Below are 13,919 nucleotides of genomic sequence, written 5' to 3' on the forward strand. Positions count from 1 at the left end.
AAAAGAAATTTATTTAAAAATCAACAAATTATAATAACATTTTAAAAATAATTCTAAAAGTTGGCATTATATTAATAAATAAAGATAATAAATTATAAATATAAATTCAAAAAATATTAATCTCAAAATTATTACTCTGAAGACTACTTAAATAACGATTAGAGAAAACGTTAGTTATACACGATTCTATTCGCTAATATAAATCACGTGACGTAGAAAAGAGCCATTTAGGGATAGTTTTATAAAATATCTTTGAGTATTATCGAGTAGTTGGCCCAATTACGGAATGGCTGTCGTTGGTTATTAATTTACTGAGAGCCATTTTGGTTTTATGTCATTCGATAGATGAGGAAGTAAGTGAAATTCTGCATAAAAAGTATATTTAATATTGTTGCATTTGATGAATATTTAACACGTTTTTAAACTATATTATTCGATTATTTATGTTTTAGTATAAGCAATAATGGAAGATAAGACAGTTTTGAAGGAACTCGATTCGTGGATAGAACAACTCAACGAATGTAAACAATTGACTGAAAATCAAGTTAAAACCCTATGCGATAAGGTAAAGATGTTGGCATTTAATCAATCATTATACAAATTCAACGGTTTATATCATATTAAATCTTGATTGAATTATTGCCTGATTAACCTTACATCATATATTCATATCACATCTTTATGCAATAATTAGTAGAAGTTACTTTAGGTACTTTATACATATATACTTATATATAAATGACCTAAACTTAACATCTACTCACTAATCTAAGATTATCTTGATAAATTAGATAAATTTATGGACATTTCTTATTTGTTTTTTCTAATTCACACACTTAATTTTTTAAATTTTAATACATTAAAATGACCTATTTAATTGGGTTTTGTTGAAATTAGAGATGCTTTTATGTTCTAACTATTGATTGATGGAATAACTTGATTTGTGTAGAATAATTCAACAAATATAAACAATTGAATGAAAACTTGATTAGGCAAAGATGCTGACATTTAATCAATTATTATTCAAATTAATGGCTTATATCGTGATAAATCTCAATTGAAGTATTGCCTGATTAACCTTACATTATACCTCAGCTATATGCATTAATTAACACGTTGACTGCCACGTGACTTTTTAGGATTCTGTTGTAAAACGCCAACTTAATTTAATTATATTATATTATTAAAAACTCTAATCAGAGTATATAGTAATAATCAAATAGCATATAAAATGTGTTTTTCTTAAAATAAAGGTATTACGAATTATCTCGTAGTTGGCTTATGTAACAGAAAGCTCTTCGCTAAAGCCAAACTACGAGTTAATTCGTGCACAGACACGATTCGTCCTGTCACTTCGCTACAGCCAATCGGAGATGTGCGTCTAAATTCATTAGTAATAAATCGGATATAGAGGCGAGCACATCACATTTACGTCTTTTTTGAGAGTGTTATTTTTTATTTATTTTTATAATCAAATTATAAATATCCCAAAATGGATAAGAAAAGACCACTGACTAAAAAACAACTTGATTACTACACTAATCTAAGTGATTCAGAATCTGACAAAATTTTTGGTGAGGATGGGGGAGTTTATTTGGCAGCGAAATGGTCCTGTTACTGTATGTAAATGGAAAGACAAACGAGAAGTCCTTACCATTTCAAACATGCACGTTGTTGAAATGGTAGAGGTGTTCAATCGCAATGGAAAATGTTCGACGAAACCGAATATAATTCGAGATTATAATCATGGAACGTCTGGCATTGACGATCAGATCAAATGCTATCGTACTACACAGCTCTAAGAAAGACTATTAGATGGCTCAAAAAGGTTGCATTACATATTATAGAAATATATATACATAATGCACACAAACTCTTTCAAAAAGCAACTTCTTCTAAAATAAAACTTATGCTTCTCTATAAGCTAACTTATGCTTCTCTTTTTCTCTAAAATAAAACTTATGCTTCTCATTATGACGAATGCTTCTCTAAACTAAAAGTTTAGAGAAGCATTCGTCAAAGCGTTGATTGGAGAAGAGATTCAACCAGTTTCAAAAAAAATTAAATTGCAGAAGCTTCACTATTTACAGAGTATCCCATCTACTCAGAAAAAACAACATCCGACAAAGCCATGTCGAATTTGTACCAAAGCTAAAAAACGCCGAGAAACGCGTTATTTCTGTCCAATCTGTCTTGAGAAGCCAGCCCTTTGCGTAGAAGATTGTTTTAAAAATTATCACAAACAATAAAAATATCGTTTTGCTTTTGATTTTGAATAAACATTTTATAATATTTTCTGTTCGTTTAAATTTATATTTTTGTTTTATAAATTATCACAAACAATAAAAATATTGTTTTGCTTTTGATTTTGAATAAACTTTTTATGATTATATTTTCTGTTCATTAATTAATAAATGTTCTGTTCATGTAAGCCAAACTTGATTTTTTGTTCTTGCCCCTGAAGCTATCTATTCATATTTACACTGATATACTACGAATTACATCGTAGCTGCACAAATATGGCAAGGAAACAAACTACGATATAACTCGTAGGTGGCGTCCTAGGATAAATCTCAATTGAAGTATTGCCTGATTAACCTTACATTATACCTCAGCTATATGCATTAATTAATCTATAATATCTTGATAAACTAAATTAGATAAAATCACAAGTATATCTTAGTTTGATTTGCTTTTTATTTTTTTCTAATTTAGATGCTTCATTTTTTAAATTTTAACATATCAAAATATTTTCTTTAATTCCAACAAAATCTAAATTACAAAATGTTTTTGATTTCTTGGTGTTTTTGATTATAAACTTGTTTGAAATCAGTTATATACTGTAGATTAGGTATAAGTTTGTTTTGTTAGGCTTTTCTGTTTATACTCATTTATATATCTGTGAAACATGCATCATGTATAACTGATTGGAATTCTTGAACTGTAGTTTTTGATACTTTATACATGTATTTTGTTAATCTGAAATGAATTCTATGTCATAGAATTCATTTCTTACAAGTCAATTATTGAGATTTTTTAATTATATGTTGGTTACACTCAGGAAAGGAATTCATTTCTGACAAATACCTCTTTCATTCCAATTGAAGTTTATTAGCAATAATTTTGATTTGTTACAATTTATGATATATAAATTAACAGAATTTGTTATCATTTATATATCATAAATTATTACAGAAGTCTGTACTGGTTGTTAAGATGTTTGAATTATTAATTGATTGTATTTAAACTGTGTTCCAGTAATATTCGTCATATATACAGTTGATTGAAATTTATGAATTATAATTTTCAGTTCATTATATTTGCTGTATAACTTAAAGAATTTATGACATTATTCTGTTTAACATAAATCAATAATTCAAAAATCATCACTCATCTTAAAGATAAATGGCTAAGTGATTGAATAACATTTATGCAAATTTGACTGTACTTTCATCTTGCTGATTTTTAATTATTATTATAGAATAAACTGCCTTATATTATTTAAAGGTTTCAATTTGGTTTGTTCTTGAAAATGAATTCAATGAAAACTTTATTGAATCAATCAATTAAGTGTTATTTTAGAAATACTACTGTCTTGCTTCTTAACTGATTTAATGAATATGACGGTCCCAAAATTTTAGAATTACCTGTTTTAAAGGGAGTTTAGTTTACAGGGAACTGGAAGGAAAAATTGTAAAAATCTCAAAGATAAGAAAGTTTGTTTTTTTACAATGAATACACAGAACATTATTTAAACCATTAAAACTGTAAATTAAAATAAAATACAGACAATAAAGAATCTTTCCTGAATTTTTTTGTTGTTTCCAAAAAGAAAACTGGCAGAAGACTTCATTACACAATAGCTTGAATTTTTTGTTTGTTAGCCAAAAATGTATGAAACTCTAGTTTTTAAAGCAATTTAGGGGTGTCAAATTGTAGCTTGTACAAAAGAGCAAGCTGTCTGAAAATCAAAAACTGTAATTGATTTGTTCACATAAATCCAAGTGCAAATAATAGCAAATTATTCATCTAAATGAGTTTGACTGTGATCAATCAATTTTAGTATCTTGACATAAAATTAAAACAATTTATGAAATTATGTTAGTTATTCAAATTTTATTATTTGACACTTTTTACACACAGTTTTTATATACAATAAAATTTTGATATAAGCAGATCAAAATATTAATTGTAATTTAAAAACTGATTTTACAACTAATTATTTCTGTTGTTTAGCTGGTTTGATTGTTTAATGAACAAGGAGCGTCAAAATATAAATCATAATGTATAAAACACATTTCCAATTTTAAAAATCTTCAAACAAAATTTACTTTCTAGATATAAAAAGAAGTTTGACTTTGTCATGGTCATGACCTTATTTATATATATATATATATATATATACAGTAAATATGTATTTATAAATGGATGAAACTGTAATTCACATTGCAGACATTTTTAGTATTTATATATTGACAAAATGTTTTTAGTGGAATTTGGATAATTTCTAATTTGCTAAATTATGAATTCAAATTTCAATTCAAGCATAAATCACATTTCTCTTAAATAAATTAAATGAATGATTAAGAATTAGAATAAAATCAAATAATATTAATGTGAGAGTTATTTCAAGTTATTGTTAATAATTGATGATGGAAGGATCTTTAACTCACTGATTCTCAAAGTATGGTCTGTGGACCACTAGTGGTTTGCAAGTATGTGCCAGGCAGTTCACAGATTGATCTAGTCAGTTTTCCAAAATGTAATTCTATGCTGTTTAGCCAGGACATATTCACACATCACATATCTCTTACATTAGGTTATTGGATAGCCAAAATATTATGGCACACATATAAGGTGATAATTACAGGATAAAAAATGGACTGAGGGCAGTGGTTCATTTGAGATTTAGTTACTTGATCTATGGACCACATTCCTTTAAATGATATTAATAAATTATTTTCATTTTTATCAGTTGAGAAGAATATTTTAAACTCTCATAAAACATAATTTGATTTGCATCTATATTTTAAATTTTATATAAATAAATTTAAATTAAATTTATGTAAAAGTAATACAGAAATAATAATGAATAAAAAAGATTTTAGTTTTAAAATTTATGACAGTTATATTTTTTTAAATAAAACAGTGTAATCTTTATAATATGAAACATTTATATATTAAGTAATCAAAGATAAGCTTGACTTTAGTTTATCTTTGATCATATGATTTGGGCTTTGGTTTGTATTAATTAAAGGAAAGGTAAACATTTGCTATAAATTCTCATATGATTTTAATTAAATTCACTTTGAATAACGATAATACTCTCGTAATATCGTAAAATAAATTGGTTTATTATATTAAAAATTTTCAAAATTATTTAAAATTTTTGTGTTAGATTGGTTTTATGCAATCTATATCTAGTATTGTATTAACTTATGTGTAAAAAAAAATCCTTTTCTGTTTGCAGTTTTACCACTTTTCTGTGTAGACTAATTGCATAAAAATGTTAATGATGGAGATGAGTGATTATATCTTTTATCAATTATAAACTAAGTTGCTACTATGTTGCTTTTTGAAGTGTTACCTATGAAACTGTAGTTTATGTTGAGTTTTGGAAAAGTATGAATTTCATTCTTGCAACTTTCTAGACCATATTGTACAACAAGCTTTAGTATTTCTAACTGAAAAGGAACATTGTCTGAAATGCATTGATTCTTCTGTATATACAGTAAGACCTTGCTTAACGTAGGGGATGCATTTCTAGACAATAAAGCGCTAAATGAAACAGCATTAAATGAGGTCATTTTGACAGAGTAAATAGGGAAAGGGGAACACATAGCCAAAAAATAAACAAATTTTAAGTTATTTTTATGTTAATTTGCACAGTAATATATGTTAAATAACACATAAACATATGCACATAGAAATGTAAAGTTCATTTTTTGTGATGAAGGTCTTGGCTTTTTTGAAATTCTTGTTTTTTGCGATAAAGTCATGTAGTTTCATTTGTCGCTTTTTTTTCTTTCCTTAAGCAAATGTCAATAGCAGAAGATGGCATCCAAAACACTTTGTCTAGCTTTTTCACTCCTTTCAAAATTTGGATCATCACTGCAATTTGATCAGTGATTTCAGTTATCGTTATCAAACTTTTACTGAGGAAATCTGTAGAGAAATTCTTTGGGTTCTTCGCTTTCAGAATCACTATTTCCAGTTCTACATGAATTCCTTATTCTGCCAGTTTTTGAAGATCATTGTTGATAAGGTTCTCACCAGAAACTGCAGTAACTCCTCAATATCCTGCTCGTCTACATACACTTTCCATTATGATGGTTGGGTTCCCCATCAATTAAGTGAACAAAACCTTATTGAGCATGTTTCTGTATGTGATTTACTTTTAAAACACAATGATGATGATCCCTTTTTAAAGTGACCTAGTCCTACTGTATCATTAGGTTGACCAAATTGTTAACCTAATGATACAGTAATAGGCTCTTCTTGTTGTGAATTCTTGGATACCTTTAGCCATAACTTCTTTCACACTCTGTTCATGCATTTATCAGTTAATTCTTGCCGAGCAAAGTCGATATTTTCTATGGCATCCAGGATGTTATATTTTTTCCAAAATTGCACCAAACAAACATAGATTTAAGGAAAGTACAGCTCTATGACAAATTGCCACGTTTTGCTGATTGGTTCATGTTTATACATAATCATATTAAATACGAATCAATGAAATTCCATGATAATTTGAATTGGCGTAAATTTTGAACTTTTTTTTAGGCTTCAAGCAGACCACATTAAATCGAATCAGCATTAATTGAGGCAGTTTTAAGCGGGGTCTTACTGTACTTATACATGATAAATGATGATAAAATACTAGCAGGTTCATGACACTAATATATTCATGTTAAAAATAATTTAATACAGACTATATGTTTCAATGGGAGTTGTATTTGTTTTTGTTACAATTAAAAATTACAAGGATCTTTGGGAATCAACAAGAATCAATATATGGGCTCATCCATAAGTTATGCAATGCTATTTTTATACTTCTCAATTCAATTACTATCCTATCCTCTGTAATGCTCCTTAACAGATTGCCTCATTCTCATCCTCAAAATTATGTAATACACCAATATTTCCACACTTATTTTTTGCATGGAAAATGGGAGACTTTTTATACTGAACTGTTTAGTGTAGGAGATAGGACATGAGTCAGCCAACAAGAATTTTTATGGTATCTTTGTACTTTCTGTAAGCTATGAGGATGGAGAATAAGGGCAGTTGTTAATTGTTATAGCACATTACTTAGTATGACACTTAGAGTTAACTACAACTTTGTGAGATGGCATAAAAAAAATAACAGTTTTACCACAGTTTTACCAGTATAAAATTAATCTGCTTTGCAGAACAGAATGGAAATCAAGAAGCCAAATGAAAATTCAGTGTCACTGGGGCACTTGTTCACTACTGATGTAAACAAAAGAAGCTCTAAGTAGTAATAAATACTGATATAGTCTACCTATGAAAATAATTCACATATTTTTTGCATCTCAATTTTCAATTAGTAAAAAATGGCAAAAAATATGCACAGAAATACAGTATACTAGATCAGTTTCTTAATTCTACTAAGGAATAATACACAGCAAAAGATACTGAATGTTATGTTTTATTAATTATATACAATGACTTAAACAGTAGGGTCACTATGTAACTCTTTGGAAACAAAAATGAATCATTGTTTTATCCAAAGGTTGAGATTCTAGCATTAAATAATGTTTTTGTAAGCACCGCCACCTTTATAAAGCATTGTAATGATTATCTTCATACCCACTCATTCATACCTATGTTACATAATTTATGGACAGTCCTATATCTATTAAACAAATAATAATTTAAAATTTATTTTGTTTTGCACAAGACAGATACTTGGAAAAAAATTTATATAATATAACAATTTTAATTAAAAAATTAAGAAAGTAAATTGTAAAAAGCAAAATAGAACCACACTGTAACAAAACCAGATTGCTGCCATTATTATTGTCTGGAATAGGAATTATTTTTATCTGAAACAATTACAAATACAAAACTAATTACAAAAGTATCTAATAGATATACAACTGCTATAAAAATATATGCAGATTATGACAAACTTTTAAATAAAAAAATATGCTGTGAATACTTGAAATTGTTAATTAAATTGTTGAAATGAGAAATAAGTAATGGCAGAACTTTCAGTTTGTTGCAGTGTATGATTGACGGAATATAGATCATGTGTCATAGATGAGACTTTAATTCTAATTGGCTATGTGTAACTTTTTTCAATGTTTATTCCTTTATTCGATGTTTATTCATTAATAAAGCATAATAAAGCATAGATTAAACAACTAAAGCTCAACATTCTGGTAGTCAAACATCTACAAGCTGGATTATGGTCAGGCTATAATCATGCCAAACTATATAAGTTGGCCTAGAGGTCTAGACATAGATGATGTATTTATGTAGAGTGATTACTTAATAATTAGTTTATTTTCAGGCTGCAATTAAGCTAACTTTGTAGATATTTAATAAATAAAGCAATTTTTTTAATATTTTATTTACATATATATATATATGTATGAATTTTCAGCATTAGCTTTGAGATCTAACTTCGAAGAGATTACATTAAAATAAATTTGCTAAACTGCATAAGATATATTACAAAACAATCAACTATTAAGAAAGACATAACAAACTTCTGTTCAGCTAATATTGTTCAATGTGTGATAAAGGTATGATCTGAGGAAAAAATTGTAAAAGGTCACACTGATTAATTCATCATAGGTCATATATTTGATATCCTGTAATCCTACAAATTTTAATATATATATCTTACAATAAATGCTAGAGAAAACATCCCTATAACTTACATAAAAAGTAGACAGTAGTTTCCACTTATGTATCAAAATATTGAATCTGAGAGATTTTTTTCTTTGTTATTCATTTCACTAGATTTTTGTTTTTTTTTTTTTTGTTTGTTTTTTACATTAAAATCATTAGATTGTAAAGAATTTGAAAGATGATGTGATGTATACATAATACAATAAATATATAAATTTTAGGTTGTATACAAAATATCCTTAAACTGAATTTAGTTGTATGTAGTAAATACTGACATATTTATAAAATAAGATAAAATATATATATATATATAGCAGGAGTTATAAGGAATTCACACAGACGACTGCTTTTATATAAGTAATTTCTAAAATATAATTTTAAAATATTTCAAGATAAATTATTATTAACAGAAAAATACTTCTTGAAAGTAGTATAAGGAATTAATATATATAACTCCTGCAATTTTTGTTCAATCCATATGAAATTTTGGTTAAATTTGTTTTATGTTCTGATGGAAAGTATAGGCTACTTATTTTGCAGAAATATTAGCTATAGAATAAATGTTTTATTGATTTCAGATTAATCTCTGCACACAAAGCTAGAACTATATTCGTTAGCATAAACCCTAAAGCCCATAAACCAGGCAAACAAATACGGCCGATCGTGGACAAGTCGAGATCCCCAACACTCCCCCTTGAGAGAGGTTTGCATGAGCTCCTCAGAGCTTATTTGAAAGAATACAGCTACACTGTTTCGAACGCAGGTGAACTCGTCTCTAAATTACAAGGCATTGCTTTAACCAGGCAAGAATTTATCACAGTGCTGGACTATGATGCTATGTATCTGTTCATTAAATTGGAACCGTGCTTCTGTGCCCTTAGAGACTTCCTCTTCCAAGCCGTTCGGCCCGGACCTAAGCACCACAAGCAGATTTTGGAGCTGGCCCACCTAGTATGCTACACCTCCTTTTTCACCTTCAACCAGCAAGTCTACCTTCAAAGAAGAGGGGTCCCAATGGGTAGCCCCCTGTCTGGAGACCTCTGTGAATTAGTGGTTAGAAAATTAGATAGCGAAGTCCTACAAACCTTCAACACAGAAATTGTACTCTACACGCAGTATGTTGATGATATTCTTATTATTTGGAGATCCGAACCGGACGTTGGTAAGCTGCTGCAGACTGTGAATAACAATCCGTTTGGGCTTAAGTTAAAGCTAGATCAGCAGGAAGATAAGTTGGCCCATTTTCTTGACCTCAGTATTTTCCTGGACCGCGGTTGTATAACCACTAGTGTTTTCCATAAGCCTAATCTTCAACCTTTCTTCATCCCCTCAGCCTCGAATGACCCCTTTACCTATAAAATTTCTGCCTACAGGGCCCTGATCCGTAGGGCCTTTACCCATTGCTCTAACACTAATGACGCGCTTCGTGAAATCTAGCATATCAAACGCATCGCCGTAGCCCACAGTTACAACGGTAGTTTTATAGATGTGCTGGCCCAGAGAATACATGATCTCGTAGTTAACAAAGCTGTTAATTCCAGTCCTCGTAACCCATAGGGCTATACCAATGAGTGCGGCCCTTACACGTTTCAAAAGTCCTCGTAACCCGCGAAGTAAGCAATTTGTTGTTGATTTCAACCCTAGGTTGAGCCAAGCGTATAAAATTTTATCCAAAAAAGCCAACGTTGGTCTTACGTACAAACGCAGCCCTACGATTTATAAGCTTCTAACAAATAACAAGGATAAATGCAGCAAAGCCAGGATTCCATGGGTTTACTCTGTTCCGCTGGTGGACAATAGAGTTAAGCCAAGCAATAAATTAACCTACATAGGCTCAACCAACAGATCACTTACCAAAAGGATAGCTGAGCATAGGTACAATGCATGCAACAAAAAATTTAATTCCATCCTAGCCCAGTTCACAAGTGAACCCAATATAACGGCCGTATGGAAAGATGCTAGGATTACCGTTCCTATTCTTGACTCTAGCAAACTTAGAACAATCGAAGCTATAGAAATCTTTACTGAGTCCCTCAAAGGAAATTGTATTAACAGCAGGGACGCAGATTCGCTCTCCCCTGTCTGGCGGTCACTCCTCGATAACCTCCTTAATTAAATAGGCGGTCCACCCTCTCCTTGTCCGTTTCGTTCTCTCGTGCATTTTCTAAATTTATCAGGTTTCTTTTTTTTTTCTCTCTTCTTTTTTCTTTTTTCCTTTTTCTTTATTCCCTTTTTTTTCCGCTTTTCACAATTCGCATATCTTCGACAATCATTCACGCAGCTTGGCTAATCTTAAAGTATTTTCCAAGGTCAGTTTTGTTTAAACCTTCTCTGCTATGACGTCACTTGTAAGAGGAAACCCCTCATAAACAATGACATCACGTAAACATTTGCTATCCGACTTTCCAACCATCCTCAGGGCACCTGAAGAAGGCCTTTCAAAACGGCCGAAAACGTTTGTGCTTATTAATTTGATTGCTAGAAACAGCGTGTGTAAGGTTTTTTGTGCCTATGATTTCAGATTGGTGATCACACTATTTTTGAAGTGATGTTCATGCTTGACAAGGGAATTACCCTTAAGTTACATTTTAAAATATTTTGCAAATGGCGTATTTTAAACTCGTGAGATTTAAACTTTAAAAATGTTAGCCGCATCAGGTCACTTCTTTAAAAAAATCTTTCCATAGTGACCATGTGCCATTCTATTATCATATTGAAAGTAATGATCTGACGAGCCTGTTATTTAGAAACTGTTATTGCTCATCTAACTAGCATATAGTACATACAATTCATCTTTGTGTTATCAATGTGGATTTAAAAAGATTTTTCCCTGATGAAATATTGTCAGGGGAAAATGTAAGAGTAAAATTGGTCAGGTAAATTCTAGATATAAACGAATAAGAACAGCCAAGAACACTGAAGGCTGTGAAGTCCAACTTGAGCAACATTGAATAAGAATGGCTTTGTCAAGGGCTGCAGAAACAGCATTACAACATCAAGCTAGACTTGAAGCTCTTCTCAATTCTGCAATCTCTACTTTCTCATAAAAAAAATATTCTGTCATGCTTGATGGGAGAATTTCTAGTTATTAATAATCATATAAGTCCAGTCTGCATGACAACATTCATTGTTGACATAGTGTCTCTGCTTTCCACATGTACTTTATTTTTAAGTTTAGATTAGTGTTGTATACTACATTGTTTTGAATATCACTAGATTCACAAGATAGTGTCTAGACTGTCTACAAGTAATGCCACAGTGACTTACTCTAGATTATTTACATTATAAAGTTTGTGTATGTCAACATGGATGAACATGAACCTGTACTAGCTACTGTGATAGTTGAATAATTAGTTTTTTATTTTGACCCTTTCTTCCCTATGGCACTAACATGGTTTGGTTTGATAGTATGTGACAATGCTATACTCTGTGATCTGAAAAGGAGGAATAGTGGAAGGCCATGTTCATGTCTTGATAGGGTTAGACTTAAAGTTTTACTCATTATTAGTATTTACAATTTCTTTAAAACTCATATATATATAAATTTGTATAAAAATTGCTGCATTATTGCATGCAATAATTTGAAAAGAAAGTTTTTTTCATGGCATTGCTTCATTTAATTAGTATGCAAATGCAAATTAAATTATTGTATTAAAACCTGTTCTATAGTTTAAGAAAATAATCTTATATTATTATCTTTCTGTATGCCTATGACAAAGCAACTATTGAAACAATTCTTCTAAAATGTCAGGAATGCAATGTCATCCTGTTATTTTGTAACTTGAATCAAAGTTTTATGATATATTCATTTGATTTTATTGGAATCTTTGCATTTTTGTTAATTGATCAGAGAAATATTCTATTAAATTGTATCTCTCTATCTATTCTGTCTAATTTCTGTAATGTTAATACTATTGATATTATAGTATTGTCCAATTTCTGTTGCCACCAATTTAGATAAAATGATAAGAAACAACAGTAACTGCTATCAAATGTCATTTGGAGATATTTCAGTTTAAAGATAAAAATAACATAATTAATTCTCAAATATTTTGTTTAATTTTACATTATTTTATGAATTCAGCATAATAAATTACTGTATACAAAAATTTACCATTTAATTTTTAAACTTATTTTATAATTTCTTGAAACTTAAATTTTGTATTTTAAATCTTTTTATAATTTCTTTCCCCAATAAATGAAAATTTTAAACAATTGGGTAATAGGATGAGATTTCAGGAGTATTTTTTCTTAGGATATTTGCATTTCTACATGTATATTTCTCTTTAAGAAAATATATGGAGAAACTGTGCTGAACACAAATATTTCAAGGCACTTACTACTGTTAGGTTGATTCCATCAACCTAACAATATAACCTAACACAATAGTATGCAATGCATACTATTATGTGGAATCAGTAAAAATAATTCAAAGTAGCAAAATAGATTTTCTTAAATAATTATTTTGGTATTTAAAATGAGGTATTACACATAAAATGGCATTTAGAATAAAATGACAAACTGTTTTTGTCTTTAAGCACTATAAAATTTAAAACTATATTTTATTGTACACATGATATAAAACAAACAGAATAGTTAATACAGTTGACACCCCAAGGGAAAGTGGAAATGTGTCGAGTTATCCGATGTGACGACTAAAGCGAAGTTGGAAAAAAACCACAAAACTACAATTAATAAAATACAGTAGTGCGTTATGCAGTAGTATAGGCTTACAATACATTGTGTCCTCCATTTACAATTACTCTGTAGATGAAAAACTGAAAAATTTGTTTAGTGTTGTTTGTTTTGAGCACTTAACTGTCTTGACTTTCTTTTTCAATGATCACAAACACCTTTAAAACATCATCTTTGCAATTGTCAATTGTTGGCAAGTAATGTCTAAGGATTCGTAATGCCTCTAGCGTGAGAAAATGCAAAATTGTATTATGGTGTTACGTTGATGTAGATTGTATATTTTCTTTTTGTTTATCTGTTATTATTTTATACATAAAAATACGTAAAATGTTAAGGCATTT

At 29.4% G+C, this 13,919-nt stretch overlaps 1 protein-coding gene across 1 annotated transcript in view; it reads left to right on the forward strand.

Annotated features, from left to right (window-relative positions):
• The first annotated feature begins 195 nt into the window (after positions 1 to 195).
• The window catches only part of LOC136983432 (serine/threonine-protein phosphatase 2A catalytic subunit beta isoform-like), a 30,132-nt gene continuing 16,408 nt past the window's right edge, over positions 196 to 13,919 (forward strand). Inside the window, exons 1-2 of the mRNA XM_067280169.1 lie at positions 196 to 353; positions 453 to 565. Of these exons, the coding sequence (XP_067136270.1) occupies positions 464 to 565 (102 nt within the window). The 5' untranslated portion in view covers positions 196 to 353; positions 453 to 463. The remainder of the gene's footprint in view (positions 354 to 452; positions 566 to 13,919) is intronic.

This window comes from Centruroides vittatus, unplaced genomic scaffold (genome assembly GCF_030686945.1).
Source record: "Centruroides vittatus isolate TY-2023 unplaced genomic scaffold, ASM3068694v2 contig_882, whole genome shotgun sequence".
NCBI lineage: Eukaryota > Metazoa > Arthropoda > Arachnida > Scorpiones > Buthidae > Centruroides > Centruroides vittatus.